Genomic DNA, 25,014 nt, shown 5'->3' on the forward strand with positions numbered 1-25,014 from the left:
TGGGAAGAGGAGGCCAGGAGGCTTGAGTGTTGTATATGAATGACTTTATTTAAGTATGCTGGGCACCACCAGGCAACATGGTTTGGACAGTGTGCAAGGGAACAGTCAGGCAGACCAAATGAACGGTAGATTGGAGACAGCACCGTCCTGCCCAGTCACTGCAGGTTACAAAATGGAGCACTGCTGCTGCAAGGCCAGCGGCGGGGCTAGGGGATGGAGAGCACTGCCTGGGGCACGCAGTAATGGAACTGAGAGGAATTTGCTGGAATTCCCCTCTGTGTGCTGCAGCAAACCAGCGAGAACAGAACCAGTTTCCCAGCAGAAGGCTGCGCACTGATGGCTCTTTTCTGACAGGTTCTTGCTTAAAGCACAGTCTGCTCTGATGGGTGGAGATGAACAACCAGCCTGGCCTCAGCTGGGAGAGACCACCCCACCCACCTGCCTACAGCTTCTCCAAACCCATGGGTGAACCCCAAGAATATGGTTCCTGCAGTGACAACTGGCTGCTGCTTACATTCAACTCAGCTAGGGCAGTGCACTGGCCTTTCCCTCACCTCTGTGGCAGTCCTCCAGCTCTTACCCAATCTCTGCACCTGAGAGTGACCCCAAGGTGATGGGTGGTGATGAACAGAAAAGAGGGAAACAGGGAGCAACTGCCACCAAGCAACTCCAGCTCCATTGCTACTGTCAGGTTCTGCAGAAACCTAATGGGGGAAAAAAGAGAGCACCGAAAAATGCACAAGTAAAACCTAAAGGGGAAACAGTGGCATGCCCCAAGACAAGCAGGTCTGCTGGCTGCCCAGGGCTGTTAGAGCAGTAGAAGCAAAGCAGCCACCAGGTAAGCAGAAAGGCACCGCAGTGCAGTGGAACACAGCCAGCAGGACAGCTTCCTGCCCACAAACCTGCCACTCACACCAACCTCCTGGTGCGCTTTATTGTCCTCTCCCCTGGTGCATTCCCAGCGACCAGCGAGTCCCCGCGAAGCAGGGACAGGGTGCTGGTGCAGGGCTGGCCTTTCCACTAAGCGCGGGTGCTGTGTGCAGTGCGAACATTGAGCAGCGGGCAGCTGGGCAACAGGTGTTCAAAAAAGACCCAAAGCATAATTCCCAGGTGCTGTGGTCAGTATTTGAGAGATCCTCAGACATTTGAATAAATAAAACAATTCTTACATTACAATGCACCATCCCAATTATTATTTTGCCCCAGAATGGATAAAGTACACAAGAGTTACGCCTGGCTGTGAATACATGCTCCCTTTGCCCTGACAAGGCGGGAAGGAGGGAAACAGCCTCGACTCTTACAAAGAACACGAGAAGTCAGCACTGTAAATCTTGGCAGGTTGAGGGGGAACACATAAGTGCCTTCACCCCATTACGGGGTACTTGCTTCCAGAGGAGAAAAGGTATTTAAAACAAGGTACGAGAGAATAACCGTCTAGTACAATGATAGCTGATTAGATTTGCTTTGTTCTACTCCATGCAATACAAACTAAGTCCTATCGCCAACTTCTCCAGCTGTGGTGCAGACCCCACATCAGGCTAAGAACTTACACACTCATACACACACTCACACACCAAAACAGTGGGGGCAAATGGACTTAACTGTTGAGAATGTGCTTTCTCTTAATAAAAAATATATTAAAAACAACTTCAAAAACCTACTGATGGTGAAGACACCACTGAAGAAGGAAGTAGCTATGGGGCCTCAGCTATGTGTTTCCAGACAATCCAGGCATTGCAGTCAGGCTGACTAAAGCCTGCATGAACAGTCTGCAGTGGTTGGCTCCCTTCTGGCTTGCCAGGCAGTTTCTATAAGCTGTTCCCTTTGTTTTTGCTTATTTATTTTACAATGACATATGCGATTGTGATACAGAAAATAAGGGACTGAAATGAAAAAGGAATGGGCCATTCTGGAGAAATTTAGATTGGTATTTTCTCCTTTCCATAAAAAAAAACCAAAACAAAACAAAAAAAGAAGTTAGTAGTACTAATACAACCCTCCTGCTGCTGTTGTCTTTGCTCAGTGACATCGGGGCATGCTGGCGCACACACACACACACAGGCAGCTCTCAGACACTCGGACTCAGAAAAGCGAGTTTAAGTGAGTCTTCGGAGGAGACTGAGGACAGGTCCCAGGGCTAGAAGGTTTTTCGGTGGATGGCACGAGCTCCATCTTCTTCATATTCCTTTTTCGAAACCCACATTTTCTTAAAGGTGTCCAGAGAGGCCAAGATAGAGCCACTACGGAGAGACAGGCATGTTATGGGTTAAACAAAAATGCTGGGGGCACTGTGCAGAGATGGGCTGTTTCTATCGTGACACTTCCCCCATGACAGAAAGGTGCCGAGGCTCAGTTACCTGTGACAGACATGCTCTCTGGACAGTCACTCCCTCTCCCACTATCCTCAAAACGTGCCAGTACTACAGAGCCTGGTACCACCTGCCCCCTCCCACATGACCTGGTGACTGCTGCTCCAAGAACACGCCAAGCATTGCCCAGCTGAGCAACGCAACCCCCCTGACACACAGCACCACTTGGGATAACAACCTGAGAGCTGCCGGGTTGTGCTGCCTCAGCCCCATCCCACAGCAAAACGTGTTGCTGTGCAGTACATACCCAATCCACGTGGAATACAATCTCTCCTGAGGAGCCGATATCTGGGAGAAAGAGAGAATCAGTCAGTACCTTCCCAAGCTCCAGTCTGCTCCTCCTAGCACACTGCCCACACTTCACTCCAGCTAACACCTGACAAACACAGATGTGTTCTCTCCCAACACAAAGACACCCAGAAGTCCCCACAAAACAGCCACTCTGGTCCAGGATCCTGGACAGGGGTCACGTCAGAGGAGCCACCTTCTCAGTGATGAAACAAAACTGATTTTCATCACAGTAGCAAATGCTGTTAGGCATGTGAATGTCTCAGGAAAGCCATTTCTGGTTTGAAGTAAATGGCAGCTGTAGTGTGAGCAAGGTTCTTTCAAGGTCACAGAACAATATACTTGGCAAGTGACAAACACAAAAGAGATGGCTCCTACCCTTATTTTGACGTCCTTTGGAGCTAGTTTCTTCACTTCGCTCAACAGCCTGTCACCAAAGCCTACACAAGACAGAAAACGTGTAGTGTGAGCACCTCAGCAAAATCCCAAGTTCCATCCACTAACAAGGTGGACACATCCTATGTAGTCCTACTCAAATACCCCATTCCACATCTTACAGAGAGTCCAGTCTGGGAAGGCACAGAACACAGACCGTGACACAACAGGATTTTGTCTCACTGAGACCTCAAACACTGGCACAATGGGCTCTACTTCTCAGCAGCAACCTGAGTCAAGCAAACAAGGTTTGCTTTGGTTTAGCTAGGACCTCCTCCTTCCCTAGGCATTCCTCCTGTGTCCAGTCCATTTGTACAGGGAGCTGAATGGGAAGACCAGGATCTATTTGGAGATGTCCACCGGTGGATAACAGACTGATGGGTTCTGGCAGAGGGTATCTTTAGGTCAATAGGTACCAACTGAGCCCTGAAGGGATGGGTTGAAACCCTTCTGCACACACATAGCTGACACTCATGCAGGACTAGGACGGTTGAACCCTCACATATCAGAGATCTAAAGAAACCTTAGAAGATGGAAGAGCCCTTTTCGGTATCTAACCTCCGATATCGTGAGCTACAGCAGCAGGAATGAACACAGCTATTCAGTCCTTCCACTGGCACTAATTGGAGGAAAACAGTAAAAGGCCTCCAAGCCCAGAAAGTGATGTACGAGAGCAGGTGTCTAGCATACGCAGAAGGATATGACTAGGACTCAGAAAATTAGGCAGTAAATGCCCCAAGAGAGCAGAGTTTACACAGCCCTCACCCCAGAGGACAAGCTGGGTGATCTGGGTTATCTTCCCAGTTTCACATAAGAAACGAGATCAGGTATGTCACAGCACACTGAAAGAGAAGCAGGAACCTTTGAAAAGCGTGGAGCCTCCAGACAGCACAATGTTGGAGAACAGCGTTCGCCTCAGATCCATGTCTGACTTTTGAATGGCAAAAACGAGCACTTCATGAAGTCCTTCACATTCCTCTCCTATCAGGTCCGGCCGGAACAGGAGCTCTGGGGCTCGGAAACGGGCAGGGCCAATCTGCAAGAGCAGAAGTTAGCACAGAGGGAAGAGAACAGTGTGGCTTTGCTCACTACCTACAGATGGGCCTGCCTTTCTTAGGTGAAGCTTCAGAGTAAGGGAGCTTCCTGGACATTCCTGCTGCACCACTAGATCCCAAGTGAATGCCAGTTTGGACTACAGCTCCTACAAAGGGCACCATTTCCAGTTTGCAGATGAAAGAGATGAAGAAACTTGCTCAGCCCCATACAGCAGGTCTGGCATAAAGGGAGCAAATCTAGCCCTGGTACTGGAGGTAAAACCTGTATTTCCTTTCTTTGAACCATTCTATAATAGTGGGTTCAGTCTTCTGAGGAGTATTCCTAACTCTTCAAAGAAACTGTTAGTGCACAGGAGACAATTCTAGGCAGGACAAAAGGCGCATATAAAACCACTGCTGGATTCAGTGAGCTGACACCTACCCACACTCCATACCTGATCTGCATTAAGTTTTATTAGATCAGAGCCTGCTCTCAAACAGCTCAGAGTCCCCACAATCATGCTGCATCCTTAACCAGGACTTCTACTAGAGGTTGTGAGGTTTCTATTAAAGTTTTCTTTCCCTAAAAATTCCAGAGCCCAGTCAACAGCCTAGGATGAGTTTTGGTCTTTTAAAATTATCCCCTCCCATCTAACACTGTATGAAATTTCCCATCACTGGGGAGCTTTTCTGGAAATCCTGTGCTTCACATGAGGAATTCTCCAGGTGTGGTCCTTACAAACCTCAATAGTGCTTCCATCTGGCAGGTAGTACTGAGCCTTCTCAGTCTCTAGAGTCTCATCCTTCTGGGGGTTTATTGACAGGTAGCAGGCACGCTGGAGAGGAAACAGTCAGGGAGAGGAAGATGAGAAGTGTAAACCCAAATGCCTCTGATAAAATATTTTTCTCACAAATAATCAAAATCCACGTATCCCTTTGCAAGACTGATTTTAACAATATTATATGCTGGAGAAAAGACCCTTGGGGCTCACAGCAGGTAAACCACCTTGCAATATCCCACTTGTGATCCCTAGCTGCCATGGATTTTACTCCATGAAGGGTAAACAAACACTAGTAAAAGAGATCATCAGACCTTGAAAAACTGCAGCACAGGTAAATGCAAAACTGATTCTGAACCACCAACCCAGCTTCACCTCCCTGTTAATAGCCCCTCAAGAGGGATTAATGTGACTTTGACTGTAAGTGTCCCAGAATATGGGACAGCTAAGGTTGCAAATGACCTCTGGAGGTCATCTTGTCCACGCAGGGTTTCCCTAAAGCAGGGTGTCCGGGACCCTGTCCAGATGATATTACCAAGGATGGAGACTCCACAACCCTTTAGACAAACTGTGCCAGCACTTGGTCACCCTCACACTAAAAAAAGTCTGTGTTCAGACAGAACCTCCTTAGCTTCAGTTTGTGCATCTTGTCCTGTCACTGGACATCACTGAAATGAGTCCGGCTCTGTTTTCTCTGCACCCCCCCTTCAGACATTTATATACATTGATGAGACTCTCCCCAACCATTTCTTGTGGCTCAACAGTCCAAGCTCTCCCAGCCTTTCCATATACGAGAGTCCTTTAATCATCTTAGTGGCCCTAAACTCCCTCACGTAGATAATGGATTTAGGTCCAGAGCTAGGTAGGATGGAACTTCCCACCGGATTTCACAAGCCACAGTTTCCTTTGAGAAGAAATCCCCTCTTGGACCAACACAGAAACAAGGCAGGGCATCACCTCCTTGATGGTCTTGACAATCTCAAACTCGGAGGTTGTGTGGAAGTCATAGCCTTCCTTCCGGAGATAGAGACGCAGGAAGCGGGAGACATCCCGGCCAGCGATGTCAATCCGCATGATGGAGTGAGGCATGGCAAAGCCTTCGTAGATGGGAACTGCATGGGTGACGCCATCCCCAGAGTCCAGCACCACTCCCGTGGTCCTGCCGGTCGCATAGCTACCGAAGGGACAAAGGCTCAAGTCAGAACAAGCAACTCAAAGTGAGCCCAGGCAACACATCCACACTCAACTCAGGAGGCAGAGATTTCACACAAACAGGGGCTAAAAAACCCTCAAAACCCAAGTTCTCTTTGCATTTCAGCAGATTTCCTGTAAACTCTTTATTACACAAATTGAGTTTCAGTCCTTGCATGAAAAGGGGGTAAATCAGACATTAGTGAGGTTTTCCACAGGTTTATTTTGTAAAAGAATGGATTTTGTGGCAACATTCCACAAACACAAATCCAAGACGAAAGACACTTACAGGCTAAGCACAGCTTGCATGGAGATGAATAGCGCTGGCACATTGAAGGTCTCAAAAAACACCTCAGCAGCACGCTCTCTGTTCTTGCGCGGGTTTAGGGGTGCTTCTGTCAGCAGCACAGGATGCTGGGAAAGAGAAGAAGGAGCTGTGCTGCAGTAACCAGGAGGCAGTAGGGGTGTGTTCCTAAAAGTTTCTGCTTATTTATTTACTTCAGGAACCACTGGTGCAAGAGGACAGGTACAAAGGAGTAATTTCAGCTGAGCTGTATTGGACTGTGAATAATCTCTATTAGGTTGGAAGACCAGCAGGGTTCTGCTCTAGTTATGATGAAGTGTTAGGAAATGTGCTCTGTGAGTAACTCTGCCCCATGAAGGACAAACAAGATGATTCTCAGTGACAAAAATCAGCCAGATTAGCCAAAATACACAGACCCTAAAAAGGGTGAAGGCATATGGTTTTAGCACAAGCAGACAGAAATATTCCTACTCCACAACTTAGATTACTCTCAGACATTTAATAATTTTTTGGTCAGATCCTTCCAGACCACAAGACTGTGGTTTTCTCCTTCCTCACTTCAAATCATGTCACTGCTGAGTGGATATGCCTGATGTGCAGGCAGAACAAGAAAAGTCAGAAGCACTTGACCTAGAGTAGAATCATTAGAGAGAGTGTGGCTAGCAAACGTGAAAGGCAGATTTTCAGTCAGGCCAGACCATCAGATCTGGAGAGGAATTCTGCTTGGACAATTCTTGTGCAGTATCTCCTGAGAGGTGAAAGAGCCTAATTTAGCAACAGATACATATTTAGAAAGAAGGGCAAAGGAAAAGTCCCAAATCTTTCCCAGAGTCCCAAGGCTCCTGGTGTTACACACACACACCAAATAATGCCTGTGCCTTTATATAATGTGGTCTCTCACCTCTTCTGAGAACGTCTGGAGCTGGTCTTTAGAATACACGTACTGCCAGATGCGCTCCATGTCGTTCCAATCCTTCACTATGCCGTGCTCCATGGGGTATCGGATCGCAAGAAGACCTCTGTGCTCCTGAGCAAATGGAAAGGACAAGAGAGCATCAGAGCTTCCAACAATCATGCTTCTGAGCACTGTGACTTACTGTCAGACTCAACTTCAGTTTTGATTCCACTAAAAGATAACTTATCTATAGCATACAGGGCAAAACCTGAACACTCATCACAAATATCTCTCCCAGAGAAGCCAAGACTAGATAAGGCCTTTTCATACCAAGTAGGAACGTGTATGTCTGACATTTGCAGAGCATATTCCATCCTAACACTTTTCAAGTCAACACACAGACACCTATCATATGGTATCTTTGTACTACCAGCTCAGCCATGATATAAAACATAACAGGATGTTACTGGGGAATGCAGTTGGAAGGGCTCACAAGAAATGTGACCACACAACTGGCTACATGCTGACAGAAGCAGGACTGTGGAGAGAAGCTTCCTGCCCATGGCAGGGAGATATACAGCAATCGAGTAGGGTCCATTTCTAAAGCTCTCAGTCAAAAGTATGTAACCATATAGAGCTATAAGTAGCCTAAAAAGAAGAGAGAGATATCGAAGGCCTTGGGAACTAGGTCTGTGGTCAGCAGATTGGCACAAGAATGTCATTAAGCTTTCCACTGCACCTCAGACACACGTGTAAGCGACAATCTGTTCTACTCTTCAGACCTACACAATACCAAAGAACCACAGTCCAGCTGCCACACCCCTGCCTTACAGCAGCACACTGAGATATACGGAGAAGTGCAGGGTACAGGTGTTCTTACCTCTGCCTTTGGACCAATGAAAATGTCCCCTTCTAAAGCACCAGCCATAACACGAACGTGCTTTGGTCTGCCCACACTAGAACAGAGACAAGAGAGTAAACGCTTCTACAAAGAGTTCATATGTACCCAAGGATTGCCTCCTTTGTGTTCCTCTCTGTCCTAACCAGAACCTTCTCAAGCAATGGGTGTGTCTGGCAGCACTACCAGCTGCAGACAGACCCAGGTTTGCTCTGAGCTAATCTCAGAATCAGAGGTGAAAGGGACAGATTGTACAGTTCTGAATGGCTGGACATAAACCAGCTGAGTCTGGCCACATTTTTACTGATTATTCAGGACTCACCTGTTTCAACAGTGCCTGGGATGAACATGGCTAGACTGAACAACTGTTTGAGGTGTTGGATCCACACGTGCTGCCTTACCTGAGGCAGACTTCTCAGATTAGACATTTGTAGTCCCATACCCCACCATCTCATACAGAACACATTGCTCAGAACACAAAATTACTCATTAAAATCCCACTGCTTTGAAAATAAAAGCCAGTGACTATTCAGAGTTCCCGTTCCAGCAGTCTTCGTCCAAACTTACAAAGAAGACTGTCAGGAATCAAGACATCATACCACACACAAAAAATACAGAGGTCTTCACACCTCTCATCCCAAATTTTAGTTTTCCTAGTCCTCTTTCCTCATGTGTGCAGATTAAACGATCCTACAGCTTGGTTGTGTGTTGAGCCTGACAAAGTGATGTCATCTTTTATGATGTGTGTGTGTCCCTAAAAATCTCAAAATATTTAACAGCGGAGCTCTCATCTCCCTGGTGCTTCTTTGCAGCAGGCAGAAAAGAGTAACTCATTTTTCCATTTATAAAACAGGGCAATTCTTCCCCTCTACATATCAAAGAATTGGTACACAGTACTAGGAAGTTACCAAGACCAGCAGAGTACTTACTAGTTAGGAAAGCAGTATTTTGGTATTTGATCGCCTGCAAAACCTGCTTTAATCACACCCGAGCCCTGTGGAAGCAACAGACAAATACATGAGCTTATCATTCATTCCATTATCGTCACAAGTTTTAGAGATGTGACATAGTACATCAGCACTGCCAGATCCTGTCCTTTCTACTAGGAAGGTTGGGGATGGGAAGTGCCAGCTTGGCTATTGGAAGGAGTGACTAGCACCCTCCTTGGCAGTGACACATCTCACAGGGTACAACTACCCTGTGCACCCTGGTACTGCTCTGCACACACCCAAACACTGCCCTGTACAGACAAGTATTTTTGTAGCCAGGGCTACTGTGAGGGGTACAGGAGGCTAAATCCACACTCCACAATTGTCTATCGATATTAGATAATCTCTGGGGGGAGGAGAACGTTCTAGAAAGCCCAGCAAGAGCAACTGAACTCTGCCAGCTTCAGGAGGCACTGGGAGAATGAAAAATACAGGCCTCCGAGAAGGAGAAATGGAAAGAATGGAGGGAGGGCAGATAAAGTCAGAGAAGGAAGTAGCAAAGAATTGTGGGAAACAGATTGGAGATGAGACTAGGAAAAGGTGATCAAGTGGTGGATGAACTAGCTAATGCTAAGGAGGCAGAAAGGTGGTCAGAAAAGACACTTGAAACCAACCCAGACTGGGGTCCGGCTAGGACAAAGGTGCTGGTTACACTGCAAGGGGAAAGGCTGGGGGCAGGAAGCACAGCTGACGGGATAGAGCTTGTTCAGAAGAGACAAAGAAGAGATGAGGGATGGCAGTCAGAAAGGCACAGATCCAAAGAGCCTTCTGCAACATTCAAAGCAGCAAACATAGAGCGGGTAAAGCCAGCCGCAGCAAGGCCCTGGCAGGGAGTCAGTGCCAGGCATCTGGCCCCACGGCTCCCATCCCCGTCCGGAAGCATCCCGGGAACACCATCATCAACTTGGATCTTTGCTGACTCCTTCCCCTCCTCCATTTCCTCTCCCTGCACAAGGGAATGACATCTTGAAACAATGAGCAGCTTGCAGGAACACCCAAGTTTTGCTAAGGAGCGGATTTTCATAGGATCTCCTCAGATAAGCTGTTTCACTGGTAATCCCAGACTACCATGGGCGCAAGCTCTTCTGCAGAAAGAGGAGCAGTTCTGCTTAGCCCCATGGTGGGAGCAAAGTGTGTGTGAGTTTGCACTGAAAGCTGTGACCTGTGAAGTGCCTGTTCACTCTGCACAGGCAGAGAAGGGCTCTGCAGCAGAACTGCTCTGGTTTTGAGGCCAGAAAGACATTTTGGCTGCTCCACAGCATTTTAAAATGAGTAGCAACACAGCTCTTCCACGGCTTTCCACTTCTGACCACCTCTGCATGGGTAAGCATCACTGCTTTCACTTCCAGGCCAGGGCCAGATGAGTTGCTCAGGGCTCTGCCAGGCAAGCCCTGCCTGCCGCCATCCCAGAGCCAGAGCAGGCTCAGCACAAAGGAATGCGGGGCAGCCCCAGCCTCTCCCGTTCACAGTTCAGCGCTTTACTGCCAAGCTACTTCCATCAGCAGCTTCAGCCACGATGTCAGGCTCTGCACAGAGCACGTGCGCTCTGCCACCAGAGCCGGGATATTCCTGCCTCTGAACCACCAGAGCCAGATTTGTCAGGACACATCTGCAGAAGATGAGTGTCAGGAATACTCTGCAAACCAGAGGTAGCTATTTCTAAAGCATACGAAAGGTGGATTGCTTGAATCCTTGTCTCCTGATAAACACCTGCAGCCAAGCCGGCTCCAGGAGCACACCCAAGCTGCCAACTAGGGAGGACTAACTACTTCCTTTTGGCACAAGGGACTTGGCTCCACTTGCATCCCAAGGTCTCCACTAACTGATATCAGTGTGACAAAGTGGCCTGTGAAGTGTTAAAAAGACTTCATTGAGACAAACTCTCTTCTGGCTATTTCCTTCAAAGCTAAACAAGGAACAAACCAAAACCACTATTTTGATTTTTCTTATCATAGCTTATAAACAACTCTCTGCCCGGGAAAGAATACCACCACCCTGTGTCAAGGTTTGCAGAAAAATAGTTGAATGAAATGCAGTAACATAATGTAACCATGTTAGAATATTGCACTTATTGAATATTTTGTTCAGATAATGACTGATCTTGCTGCTAGCACATTCTGCTGCGGGGAACTGGTTTCAGGAGAACAATGATGCTCCTGTTTTAACTTAGAGATTGAAACTTCCTTATGTCAGGCCAAAAATGACCCAACATGTCCTGGTGAGATTCCCAGCAAGTTATATATTTTAAGATTTACATACTGAAGTTCAAAGTTAACCAAATGTGTTGGGAGTTCAGAACTCCAACTTGGAGTCAAAGACGAATGACTGCTTTGAATGTGCCGGTGGGATGGGACTTCAACACAGTTGTGCTTCCAAGTGCCTGGGAATAAACCAAGAACAACTGTTTGATATCCCCACACTACAAAGACCTCACTGCACTTTCTGACCTATTCAATTTTTCTTGAAAACATTTTACTTCCTTGAAGATATGTGCACACAGAGTAAATCTGTTTATCATAGACCAGTCTGAGATTCCTATGCAACGAGAGGAAAATGTTTACATTTTGAAATAACCCTGATTCAGAAGGTTTAAAGACCTGTTTTTCCATCTTTGTTTCAAATAAGTAAAAACACATGCATCTTCTCTTCTGCTACAAACTCTGATTTATTAAAACTTGAAAAAAATGTACAAATTAATATACTTCCACCAGTAATTATCCTGGCTGGGCTTTCATTCCATTTTGTTTGGCAGGGGTTTATTTTTTTTTTTTTAATCTGAGCAAAAGAATAAAAGAAGAAAAACTACATGTAAAATGTAAAGATCAAGGAAGATAAACTCATTCAAAATTCTTGTGAGTGCCTTGAAGGAACTGAACATACCTCAACCCTGAACATACCTCATCCACTAGCTCTGTAGCCACTTGGTTATGGATTCATTCATCCTGATGCATTTAAGACTCAAATTTAAATGGAAATCACCAATCAATCTTCCATGTAGCACTTTCTATGGAGAGTGCACATTTCATATTGTTGTAAAACTGTTTTACTTCATACAGAATTTATAAGATCAAGAACAAACCAAAGACACAACAGCCCTTGCTGACAGCTCAGCTGCATAAAATGCCACCACTTAGACTACAAAGCAAACAAGAGATAATTCCATGTTCCATGGAGGTCAAGGAATTTGCCCTGACTTAGGCCACAGCTGGACTGTCAACACGTGCATTATGTTCAACAAGGCTCCCAGACCATTCAGAGAGAGCTTGTTGGACTTCAGATGGGAATACAACTCTTAAAAATTAGACAATGAAGAGTATTAAAGTTGTGCTGAGGTACAGCTCCAACCTCCCACTGTACATTACAAAGCTCTCCCTGCTGAAAACATACAGTTAAGAGCAATGTTTGGTAAGAGGAAAGAACCTCCTTGTTGAGTTTTTAGCTACAGAACTTCATGTCCTTTTGGAACACACTGAGATACTAGAGCAGGGCTGGAGGGGTCTGGTTCTCACCAGCTCAGTATCTCACTTCCCCCTTCCCACCTTCCCACACACAGGCACACGTGAGACAGGATAACATTCAGCCTTCAAAAGGTGCCTGCAGCTCTCTGAGGAAAAGCAGTAATGGAACAGCAGTGGGAAGAGTGGTACCTGCTCTGTGCAGCTCCACTTCCTGTCCTGCCTGAACTCCAAAGAGTACCAAAAATGCAGTGTCACCACGAGGCTCCTCGGCCCACAGCCTGCCAGCGTTCCAGGCAGATGTCACAACAACTGCTCCATTCTACTTCTTGTACAGGGAGGGGAAGGGGAGGGAGCTCATTTATCGGAGAGGCAAGAAGAATTAGCTTTTATAAGACCATTTCATAAAATGAAAAAAGACACAATCAGCTGCTGGCACATGAGCCCTTCTTCAGGTCTGAGGCAGGGGAGGCAATCATTGCACTAAATAACAAAAGGACATGCTGAAATTAAATATAGACTGCTACTACGTGAATAGCTCAACAAAGTCATCCTCACAGTAACAGAACACCTAGAGGTAAGTTTATTGTTTAGCTAATCACTCGAAAACACAGCAGGCTCAGTGCTGATCCAGTCATTCCTAGAAACAATCAACATAACACATTTTTTAACATCTTCAATAAAGAAGGTACATGTTTTTCTCAACATAGTCTCAACATACTGCTTACTCTTATTTTCTGTTAGATGCTTTCCTTCAATGTCTAACCTAAATCTCTCTGCTGCAAGATTCCGGGGGAACGAAACAAAGCCAAAATTTTATCAGAGAGCTCAAGCTGTAGAGAGGAATTTGGGATCCAAAATAACGAAAAGGTCAGAAGAATAACTGCCTTTATCTGAGAAGACCTACAATCATTCACCTAATGGGGAGTTAAAGCAATAGGCTGAGAAGTGCCAGGCTAGCAAACCCACTCCATATGGCAAAAAGATTCAGCAGAAATTAAGCTTGTGGAGGAAGAATGGAGCACAGTACTGGCCCTTCAAAACAACACAATCTCAATCACTGGCGGTAGAGGTCAGAAGGGAGGAGCACGGGTTTGTGACTCGCTACACTGAAGGAGGCTACGTCCAAGATATGCCCTCCCACCCCTTCCTGGATGGTCCTTCCTCCTGGGAAGGCAGCATGGATGGGACAAATCAGAACTGGACCCAGAAGTACCTCAAAGAGGCACGGAATCACTGTCATTAATCTCCCGCAGAGCTGTAACACACACAGATTGAAGGTCTGCTTTGTGCTAATGAGCAGCATCAGCAGATTGGAGCAGCCATCTGCAACGCCATGCTACGCTGTCAAATTACAGCTGATGCAACCCGTGCTGGGCACAGATCCTTCAGCAGCGGCATTCCAAGGCATGGGAATCCACGCCTTGGTAAGGGCACTGCTTTGTTGTGACCACTGTGCTGTATGCAATGGAGGAGGGGCAGTGCAAGGGGCGAAGGCTTCTCTCTCACTGGGCCTGTGATGGGGGCCTGGCTGGAGAGCTCCATGTCCCGCATGGGCCAAGGGAAGTGCCGGCACCCCAGAGCCTGTGCGGGGTCCATCCACGGCCTGCCAGGAGCACGCTGGAACCCTGGCCAAAGCCTGCCCCGGAGCATGCTGGGAGAGCTGCCATGGCCTGGCCCAGCACCCCCATTGTCCCCCCAGCACAAAGAGGGGCAGGGCGGGGCCGGGGGAAGCCCCGCGTGACTGACAGCGCCAGCTACCAATGAGCGCAGGTGATCCAACGACAGTCCCGCCCCTCCCCGGCAGGTAGCAGCGGGCTGCCCCGCTGACTGACAGCCGCCCCAGCCAATGGGGGCGCGCCGCCCCTCCCAGCCAGAGGCAGCTCGGCGGCGGCGGGGGCTGCGCCCCCCAGCGCGGGGCAGCGGCCCCGCGGCGGATGACTGCCAGTCGCCCCAGCCAATCGCGGCGCGCCGAGGCGCAGCGGCCCCGCCCCCCGAGGACGCCGTATGGCGCTGTGCAAGGGCCGGAGGCGGCGGCCGGGCCGGCTGAGGTGGGGGTGCGGCGGCGGGCGGGGCGCGGCCGCCCCCGATGACAAAGGGATTGCGGGCCCTCCCCGCTCCCGGGACACGCGGCCGCCCGCACTCACGTTGTCTATCACGACGGGCTGGTTCGCTATCACATCGTAGGACTCCATGGCGAGGACCCGCCGCAGCCGCCCGTGAGGGAGCAACAGCCCAGCCCTCGCCGGCGCATGCGCGGAGCGGCGACGCAGCGCCGCCTGGGTGATGTATTCCCGCCGCCGCGGCGCCTACTGGGAGCTGTAGTCCGACGCTGCGCAGAGCCCAGCGGGGTGGTGCGCCGGAAGCGGGGCATGCCGGGAGCTGTAGGCCGGCGCCGGGAGCGAGCCATGCTGGGAGTTGTAGGACAGCGCGGGAGCGGGGAGTGCTGGGAGGCGGAGTTCGGAAAAAGGGAATCCTGCGGACACATCCACGGCCGAGCAACCGGTGGATGTTGCGGTCTAGGCGATAGCTGGGTGCTTCCACCAAAAATCCTGCATCGCAATTGGCTCGCTCCCGCTTAATACATTTCCACCCCCTAACTTTTTCTAATAGGAAAGGAGAAAAAGGTGATCCCATTAACTTCTGTAGAGGAGATCTATGACTAAGGAAAGCATTTTATTGTCCCAACATTTCATGGGATCATCTTTACAAACTACTGGTCATAACAGATCTGTTCCCTCCACGAAATACCTCCGTTTTTGAGGCAAGAGAACCACAAAAGAGGTGCCAGTATAAAGAATGCATATCATGAGCATTTCAGTGTTGAACCATGAACACATTGTCATTTTCCATTGATTGAGTATTCTAAAAGCACTTGGAATAATTGATGACTGAAACTCCAGGTCTTGTAATTAATTAAAATGAACTTCCATGCCAGTGAGCACACCTGTCTTGTCCCACATCTCTCCTGCAGACATGGATTTTTCTCCTGTAGTTCCCACTTTTAGCCCTGGTAGATGTCTCATCCCAGATGTTTACCTTAAGCGACCTTCCTCATTCAGCTAGTGTAAAAGAGGGAGTTTTGGTACAACAGCACTGAGGGGTTTAAATTGAGGCTAGTGTTGTATCACTTCAGTGAACACCAGGAGACACTCATTATGGCTGTATTGAGCCAACACAGCCTTTCATACAGACTCTGCTACATCCACCTTCTCAGCAGATTGTAGCTGACTTCTCAGGCAGATGTCACAAAAAGTAGTATCACGGTAACAGGACAAGTGAAATATTTTCCACTTTGTGAAGTGAGGACACCAACAGCTCACCTCCTTTATCAGGGGATTGTCACTTGGCTGCCAGCTTGTCAGCTTCTTGACCATGTGTGTTCTCCCAAACGGTGTCATCAATGTTTTTAGAATAAACTCTCACCTATTTAAGTGAGAAATGTGAGCATGAGCACTCACCTTCTCCTCTGAGCACTCTAAAGCTCGTATTTTCTATTTGCTGATTAAGAAGCAGGACCCTGCTCTAGCAAAGGTGTGCAGGACTATTGCACACACACCATCCACATGTACATACCTGGCTTTGCATGACCACAGGTGTAGTTGCAACTCAGGAATGAGCCAGATCCTTAAGTGTGCTTCGTGCACAAGTCACAATCCGCGATCAGAAAGCCCTCAAACTTCACCCACAGACACAGAGAATGCACGGGGAGAGTAAAGGTGCCTTGAGCACTGGAGGAGGCGCAAAGGCAGCAGTAACAAGCCCCTCCTCTGCCCTCAGGCCCGCCCAGGTACGGGCGCCTCCCGCTCCCCCCGGGACCCGGCTCCGCGTTCCCGCCACCGCCGCGCGCGGGCACCGCCCCGCCCACCGCCCCGCCCACCGCGGGGCCCCGCGCTGCCGCTAGGGGGCGCGCCCGCAGAGTAACGTGAGGCGGGGGCAGAGCCTCGGCCGCCCTCCGCTCCGCGCGTCGCCATTGGTCGAGCCGTCCTGTCACTCACACCGCGCGTGCAGCGGGGCCCCGCCCCCTCCGCGCGGAGCCCCGCGCAGCGCCGCCATTGGGGGGGCTCGCTTGTCACTCACACCGCCCGGCAGTAGGCCCCGCCCCCTCCTCCAGCGGCCCCACGCAGCCGCTTGGGCCGGGCCGGGCCGGGCCGGGAGCGGAGTGGGTTCGGCACCAACCGGGACGGGCCGGGACCAGCCGCCTCCGGGACATGGAGGGCGTGCGGCCGGGCGGGGGGCCCCCCGCGGGCGGGCCGGGGTCCGGCTCGGGGTCTGGGTCCGGATCCGGGTCCTTCCCGTCGCTGTTCCCGCCGGGGCTGCACGGTATCTACGGCGAGTGCCGCCGCCTCTACCCCGACCAGCCCAACCCGCTCCAAGTCACCGCCATCCTCAAGTACTGGTGAGGCGGCCTGGATGGGGCCGGGGTCTTGCGTGGAGCTGGGGCGAGCAGTGGGGCCGGCGCCTTGTGTGGGATAGGAGAAGGTTTGGGAGGAGTAGTGGGAGTGGGAGAGGTTTAGGAGAAGCCTTGGGGCTGGGAACGTTGCTCGGGGTGAGGCGGAGGGGCTGGGGAGGGTTGCAGCAAGGGGAGAGGGACTGGGCGTTCCGTCCTGGGTTAGAGGTAAGATGCAAGAGTTTTGGGGATATGCAGCGGATCTGGGGATGGTGGCATTAGGGATGCATTTGGTTGCCCAGGGGCTGTGTTTGGAGGGGCTCCTGAGGAGAATGTGCTGGCAATAGGAAGAGGGGTCTAGGGAGGTGTGCACTGAAGACAGGAGGGTGTATTGGGGTTTCTGTGGGGAATTGGAGGGCCCCTGAGTGAGGGGTGGCTGATGAACGCCCCGGCTGGGGCAGGTCGTACAAAAAGGGGGTGCATGTTACTCAGTGGAGGTGTTCCCACAGAAGGTGAGGGGCTGGAGTTTCCTCCCTGGACTGGAGGAACGTGCTGTCTTCTGGCCAGGAACCTGGGGTTCGAGTGTGGCCGGCAGTGACCGGAGTGAGCCCGTTGTTCCAGCCTCCAGGCCGGATACATGCCGTGTGTACCCATAAAGCCCGCCGGGGCAGTGCCAGCTTCTCTTGGCCTTACGTAGCCATGTGTTATCACAGACTGTGAATCTGCTGCTCAGTGTCTCTGCTGACACACTGTCTGACACCAGGAACAGCAATTGTTTATGTGGGAGAGTGGCATGAAGGAAGTGCTTGGATGTTTAGCTATCAAGATAAGTGTCTAGCGTCTAATCCCGTTTGAAGAGGAGTTCCTTTTGCTTTTTGCTATGGCTTAGCTGCTCAGCCCCCTCTTCTGGGGCTAAGGAACATGATCAAGTAACGCCCGAGTGTTTGCTTTACCTGACATTGGCCAGTCCCTACCCCAGCACATGGAAAAATTTATTAAATGCTCAACTTCTTTATTTATAGTTCATTTCACCTGTATGTCTTTACCTAATTAGAGTCTTGAGTAACAGCAGAATAACATCCTCCCTGTGTGCTGCTCTGACAGACAAAGCTGTTGCTGTAGTTGTCCACAGGAGTGTTGTTTTTTAAGTGATTCTAGCAAGTTTGTCTGTTAACCTTTATTGCTTAGGGGAGTAGTGTATTAAAATGATACAGTGGGCTGGGATAAAATGTTGCAAATCTGAGACCTCAAAATATAATTTCTTAGTCATTTGTGCACATTGGTGGTGGTCTGATCAGTCTGTGTTTACACCTATGTCTAGTCTTAGATACTCATGAAGAGTTTCCAGTCACATCAGCCCTTCTTATCTATCAACAGCTTAAAGTACTGACTATAGTGATGTAAGATTTGTGGGGAAATTTAAGTCTGTAATGAAGAATAGCAAAGACCCTTGTTTGGGAAGAAACCTTGTTGCTTGTTTGCTTAAGGGATTGATTAGAGTTTCACTGCAATTGGAGCTCAAACACTAAAAAAATTGCTGCTGGCAGTGATGGCAGGTTGCAAGTAAGAAGTAATGTGAAGACCTGTTTATCCTGGCGTTTTCCACTTAGCAGTTCCTCCAACTGTTAGCTCAGCCAGCAGTGAGAGCTGAGAGCTTCTGTTGTGGAGGTGAGCTTCCTACTGCTGTCCTGTGCAGGAAATGCTTGTGCGAGGTGAAGCCTACGTGGACACCACAAGTTCTTTCTCTCCTGTTGTTGGGTGAAACTTGGAGCTTGGTTTTAATTCAGTCTGGTAGAATGACTCCTGCCACAACTCTCTGCTAATCTCTCCTGCTTGGGCTGCCAGCTATTAGCTGGTTTAGATTAGAAGAGGAAATTGTTGAACAAAGTTCCCTGCCTTAGGAGGAATATTGTAACACTAATCAGCTTTTAATTCTGTGTACCGGTTTCTCCACAGTTAAGAGCAATTTGGCTTTTTTTGTTCCGGCAGCTGAAGTTGTAGTCTTTGGCTTGCACATTGGAGCAGATCCTTACTGTGTAACGTTGGAGAATCTGCAGAGCTCTATGCCTGTTACATAAAGGGGTTTAGCCGTGTAGATTATTTAATGGAACTAGTCTTTTAAAATGCTATTTGCATATCTTGGGAGAGAGTTTGGGATTCAGTCAGAATTTCCTGGAAGAGTTTCTGGCTGTGTTTGTGAAGGCCATGCACCAAGATGGAGTTTCTCTGTTGATATCCAGTGTCCACTTTTATTATAGAATGTGGTAGAATATCTCAGATTGAAATATCTTGTTGCGTGGAATTGCTAGTGAAAAAATAAAATTTGTTCTTTCCTTTGTGATAGGTTTTGAAATAGGCATAATTTGGGCTGGACTACTGGTTTTTTATCACATGTCTTAAATTTAGGCCATATACTCAAAAACCTGAGCTGTGGTTTGTGGCCTTTTGGGAATCACAGACTACTTCTGAAGGGTTGTCAAAAGGTAGCTGTGAAAAGCAGTCCTATTGTCAGCTACTGGGAAGTGACTACAAACAATACTCTAAGGGCTTTCCAGGGTGAACGAATTAGGAATTCTCCAATTTTTTTTCCATTGTGGGTCTCTTTCCTCTCTTCATTGTGCATTTCTCCTTCCACAGAAACTTCAGAGCACTCTTAACATCAGTCAAAAGAAGGCTCTTGGTGCAGATGCAAATACAGGGTTTCCCCTGAGGCAGCCCTTCTTGCTCCTGAATGAGCTCCATGAATAGAGAATGTAACAAATTTGTACTGTACCTCTGGCTTTGAAGTTGGGCTCTTCCTAATAAAATCCTCCAACGCTTCCAGCTCTTTGTGTGAGTGCATGTACTGATATGTAGATTGTGATACAAGGTCGATGCCTGCGCAGCGGCTGTGGGCGGGAGGATGTACCACAGCAGCGCTGATGTTACAGCAGTAAAACCTGCCACCGAAACTGGATGAATATCTGTGCTGACTAACCTTTGGTGAGCATTATGCCATTCCTATGTTACTATGTGCTGCAGGTAGCTGGCTTAAAGCTCACGTGGGATGCTCCTGCAGTTGCAGCGGTTTTGGGATAGGTGTATGGCTCGGCTATGTATTTTTCAAAATTTAATCAGTCGCCGCTGCAGGATTTTAGTCTACGTCTCTTCCAAGCCTACTGCATTTCTCAGTGAGTAAAGATGGTGTGACGGGATCATTGAACAGCAGTTGGTAGTGAACTCCAGGCAAGACTGAGCTCAGCTCCTCCAGGCTCCCTGGTGCTGCATTGCTGTGGTCACCTCTTGGGTAGCATGGTGCTGCAGTTCCCCAGAGAAGTTTGGCCTTTGGAGACAAACACAGGATTGCTGGCAGGAGTGAAGAGGTGTCTGGCTTGCCTGGTGCTGTCTAGGCAGGACTTGCCGTCTGCATCAGACCTGACAAGAATGTTTGAGTAGCCCTAGGGAAAAGCATGTGCTCATGGAACAGTCCCTGTCCTGAAAAGGGCAGTGTAGAGGTTTGTCTTGTGTCAGAGCATTGATTGTTTGGCTTCTAGATTGTTTGGCATTCATATGGGAGATGCTGGTTGCTTAGCAGTGATCCCTTCATCACAAAGCCCACACAGCTGCTCTGACCACTGACTAATCTTCTCACACTGGTCAGTGTATGAACCTCCCTCACTCTGGAGTCTTCCCAGTCCAGTAATAATTGTGTGTGGCTGCTGCTGTGCACTGCTGCTCCTCAAGGGTGAGTGTCCATCCTGGCTGGAATTGCATCCATCTGGCTGCTTCCACCATGGATCCCTGGGAGACTGAGCACTGTTCAGGACATAAGTGCCATGCTCTGAACAGAGCCACCTGAATGGGTGTTTCTGGTAGAGATCTCAGCCTCCAGTGTGACTTGATGCCAGTGAAATGGAACAGGTGAGGAAAGGGTGTCAGAGGGGACTTGGTTTTTGAGTGTTTCAAACTATTGCTAGACTTTGAGAACATGTTTTCTCAGGTGTCTGCTGAAGACTCAGCTCCATCCTGGTGTCTGACACGTGTTCGCCATGTTTGCTCACCGATTTGCCTTTTATGCCATGAAGATGCCAGTTGTCATACAAGAAGGCTGCATGGTTCTGGTGTAGCCCTTGGCAATGGACACCTGTGCTGCTTCTGGGGGTGAGCTGCTCACCCAATCTGTCCTGCCCCAGTATCCTGGGCTGCATCCTTAACTGACCTGCTGGAGAAACTGCAGCTGGTCTCAGCCACCATGGTGGCCTTATGTGACTTAAGAGGGGGGAAGCTGTCCTAGGTAAAGTCAGTCATGTTAGGTAACTGCTCTGGTTTTTTGCCAGCAGCAGTAGGAGCAAGGCAGCACAGCAGACCTGTGGAGAGAGCCCATGGGCCTTTTAGTACCCCAAGCCGATATTCTGTTTTGTACAGACTTGACAAGGTTGGGCAACAGGAGAAGGGCAGAGGATTTCAAATAGTGTCTCATTGTCACTAGAGCTGGTTCCATCTCTCCAGCCATGGAGATGGCTTATGATGATACACAAACCCACAGGACTAGTGAAGGAAACACAGCCATGCCCTGCAACTTGCAGATGATCGTGTCAGGGTCTGAACAGACAATAGAGATGAGAGGAATTGATGGTTCCAATGAATGGTGTTGTGTGAGTTTGGATTTTCTTGTTTGGAGCAGCTGAGAGTTTTACTTGAAGACAGAGTGCGTTGTAGGCACAAAATGGTTAAACAGCTGCTCAGCCGTGCCATAACATCTTGTGGTAGGTGTTCTGTGATTGACAGGGCAAACAGCAAAACAGTCCAGCATTTTCCTTCCTTCAGTGGGGATTTGTCCTGTCTTTGCACAGGTGACACGAGTGGCAGGAGGATGTGCTGTGCTCTCCACTGGCTCATGGCCTCGCTTCCCTGTGCCTTGTAGGGAAGGGTGGCTGCAGGCTTTGGTGATTGCTGCTTAGCGTAACCTGCCTGTGCTGCATTGACTTTTGAGTTATGTTCTTTTAAGGAACCCATTCTAATGCTGATGAGGAGGGTGCAGTGCTGCTTTCTATGCATTCTTGGTTAATGCAAGTGGTGTATTTTTAGAAGTTTTGGTGCTTATTTTACTGAATCAATGTTTTTCTTCTCCACTGTTTTAACTACTTTGTGTATGTTCATAAGTATGGATTACTCCTCTCAAAACGTAGCCATTTCAAATTCTGCTTTGAGGAATAGCATCACTTTTTTTGAGGTATGTGCCTCTGGACTAAATTAAGAGCTTGCAGTGCAGATACAGCCAGTGCTCTTTTATTAGTACAGTTTTTCAATTTTCTTTGTGTTTTGTGGAAGCTTTAATATGATTTTCCAGAGGTTTTTATGCTTTAATGTTAAAAACATTTTTAGTATGTTGCACACATGTACTTTGCTTTCCAGTGCTTGAAGCTTTCTGGACTTAACTTAACCTTTCTCCTCAATCTTTTTTTTTTTTTTTTTTTTAAGAGGTAGTTTGAATGTTTTAGTTTTTGTTTGAAAACAGGTCTTTGTACAACCTCTTGTAGCACCTGGGGAGACTTACCATTTGTCTTGAGTAAACTAACTTACCTAAGAATTTTTCTGGTTTTAATGCAGGTTGGGAGGACCTGACCCTCTGGACTATGTTAGCATGTACAGAAACCTGGGAAACCCAGCACTGAATGTTCCTGAGCACTGGCATTACGTCAGCTTTGGGTTAAGTGACTTGTATGGAGACAACAGAGTACATGAGTAAGTGTCATTTAAGTTCTGTAGCTGTGTGTTGTGTTTTGTGTTGCATTTTGGCGGTGTGTAGGTAAAACCCTGTCGTGCTGCTCATATTATTTGAACAGCTGGTTTTCTGTTGACAACACCCTAGGCCTGGTCTCACAAAAGATGACGTATGCCTGTTCTTGTATGTAGAAGAAATTCTGTGTTCCCCTCTGCAGGCTTTGAATGCAGTATATTTCCTTTCAGTGTTAAGTTGAGTGGGGTTTTGTTTAAATTTCTTTTAACTGGTTGGGAAATTTTCTTTTAACTGTCTGTCTTGTGTTTTTCACACTCGGTAGTCTGTTATGGTCATACGCTTAAAGCCTGACCCCTCCCTGTGCATGTTAAATGCCTTCCTCTGGAAAACTGCAGTAAGGGCATTTTTGCTGTTGCTGGCACAGCAGTGTTACTGTCAGCAGACTGCCACCCCAGTGGCTGCTGTATAAAGTGCCAATTTGTGTAACAGAAGCCTAAAACTCTTAATTGTTTGACTGTGTTTTCTCCAGTAATTAAATTATTAACTTGGGTTGTTGGTATGGATAGTTTCTAGCACGCACTTTGGATTAGACCAAGCAGGCAGCGTGAGCTAACCTTATTCTTGTCTTTCTTTAGCTGACCTTACTCCTTAACTCCAGTTAAAGTGGGTAGCAGTAGCCAAGTCATCATGATTTTGGGGCTGTGAACATGGCTTTTTAACCAGCCAGAAATGGCACAAGATCTCTACTGTAACTGTTTACTGGAACTGTCTTTGCACTGTGTTGTAGTTGCAGGGTAAATGTCCTTGATGAATGGTGCAGCAAAGGCTCCAGTTTGTTCACACAAGCTTTCCTCCTTTTGTTTGTCTTGGTTAAGATTCAGCCACCAGTTTTTTTCCACCAAAGTGCTTCTCTTGCAACAGCAGCAGTTGGGCAGTTTGTTTAACTTTACCCCTTCCTCAAGGCAGTTTCTCCTGGGTTTTTTTTCTCCTTGTGTTTGTGATTACAGAGCTGTTTTTCAGAAAACAAGTCTGGAGTTTATACAGGACCCTAATGTCTCAGAGATCTGCCTGGGACATCTAACCCACACTTCTACTAACAACAAACTCCAGTTTAGTTGCAGGGGCAGAGGAAAAGTAGGGCAAGTAAAAGAAATGAAGTTAAAGGCTTCCTTCCCTCACTTCCACAAGAGATCTTAGTGTGGCCATGTAGGCCTTCACATGGTGCCTTTGTTGACAGATCATGATATTTCATCTTTGATGCTGAGATATCTGAGGTTGCCAAGGTTAGATGACCTGTGTTTGCCCTCCTTGTTGTGATGGGACTAGTTTTGGAGGGAGTAAGTGCTGTGCTGACTGTTTCTCTTTGGTGACTTGTCAGCCTGAGTTTTTCCCATGAATAAACTGTTCTCTGCTCAGACTCTTTCCTGATGGTTTTGGGTGAGAGCAGGCAGTGTACATGAGGGTCTCAGCTGAAGATATAAAGGGTGTTGTGTTTTTATGAATGAAGAAGCAAATTCTCTAAGGACACAGCCTCCTTGGTGCTGGCACATGCTCTGGCTTCTCACTCCCAAAACCTGTCTGCTATACCAAAACCTGTTGTGCTTCTCTAGTGGAAAACTTGGGAGTGGAAGATTGAAAGTATCAAAGTGGGATGTCAGAACTTTAAATAACTTCCTGGCATGAGGCCTCCTATCGGTTCATACTGTCTTACGGTTTGGTCTGGAAATTTGGATTGAGATAGTGGAACGTTCCTTTTGCTGGTTGCAGGCCACAGGAATTAAATTCCCATCTCTAGACACAGGCTGCAGGTAATCTCCAAGACCTGCTGAGTGAAGCAGGAGCAAAGTCTGTGCCATGCTCTAGGAGGTCTGAAGTCCCCCATGTCCTGCATGTGCGTGATCCTGGACGGAGGCTTAGGGAGCCGGTGTGCTTTGGCTGCCCCTGGCACCCCGAAGCAACCCCGAAGGCTGCCGCAGCTGGGCACCGCAAGCAAATGTGAGTCATCATTGCTGTGCTGCTTTGGGGATATTGGCTGCAACCTCTTCAGCACAGACTGGCTCAGATTGATCAAATTGTTCTCCATGCCCTGAGTACACAGTGTGTACTCAGGTGTGTGTTTCCCTTCTCTCTGTGCATGGAACAGTGTCCCCAGCTGCACAGCACTGTGTCCCTGTGTCGCTTGCCCTGAGATAATCAGCTGTCTGCAGTTTGTCACCTTTAACGTGGCCTCATTCTTGGAGCTACAAAGCTTAATAGTATTTGTCCTGT

The 25,014-nt window shown here is 48.2% G+C and overlaps 2 protein-coding genes across 3 annotated transcripts in view; one reads left to right on the plus strand and one right to left on the minus strand.

Moving 5' to 3' along the window:
- Window positions 1-27: 27 nt before the first annotated feature.
- ACTR1A (actin related protein 1A) lies at window positions 28-14,911 on the minus strand. The gene is made up of 11 exons (XM_082285894.1): window positions 14,785-14,911; window positions 9,123-9,187; window positions 8,176-8,251; window positions 7,302-7,427; window positions 6,386-6,510; window positions 5,863-6,079; window positions 4,870-4,962; window positions 3,954-4,128; window positions 3,036-3,097; window positions 2,617-2,657; window positions 28-2,240 (listed from the first exon to the last, which is right to left on the minus strand). The coding sequence occupies exons 1-11, from the start codon at window positions 14,830-14,832 to the stop codon at window positions 2,138-2,140; spliced, it is 1,131 nt and encodes a 376-aa protein (XP_082142020.1). The 5' UTR covers window positions 14,833-14,911; the 3' UTR covers window positions 28-2,137.
- Window positions 14,912-16,785: 1,874 nt separating this feature from the next.
- The window catches only part of SUFU (SUFU negative regulator of hedgehog signaling), an 86,407-nt gene continuing 78,178 nt past the window's right edge, over window positions 16,786-25,014 (plus strand). For both annotated transcript variants that reach the window (XM_082285781.1, XM_082285782.1), the window contains exons 1-2: window positions 16,786-17,036; window positions 22,617-22,751. In XM_082285781.1, the coding sequence (XP_082141907.1) occupies window positions 16,849-17,036; window positions 22,617-22,751 (323 nt within the window). In that variant the 5' untranslated portion in view covers window positions 16,786-16,848. The remainder of the gene's footprint in view (window positions 17,037-22,616; window positions 22,752-25,014) is intronic.

This window comes from Coloeus monedula (genome assembly GCF_965178545.1).
Source record: "Coloeus monedula genome assembly, chromosome: 8".
NCBI classification, from domain to species: Eukaryota; Metazoa; Chordata; class Aves; order Passeriformes; family Corvidae; genus Coloeus; species Coloeus monedula.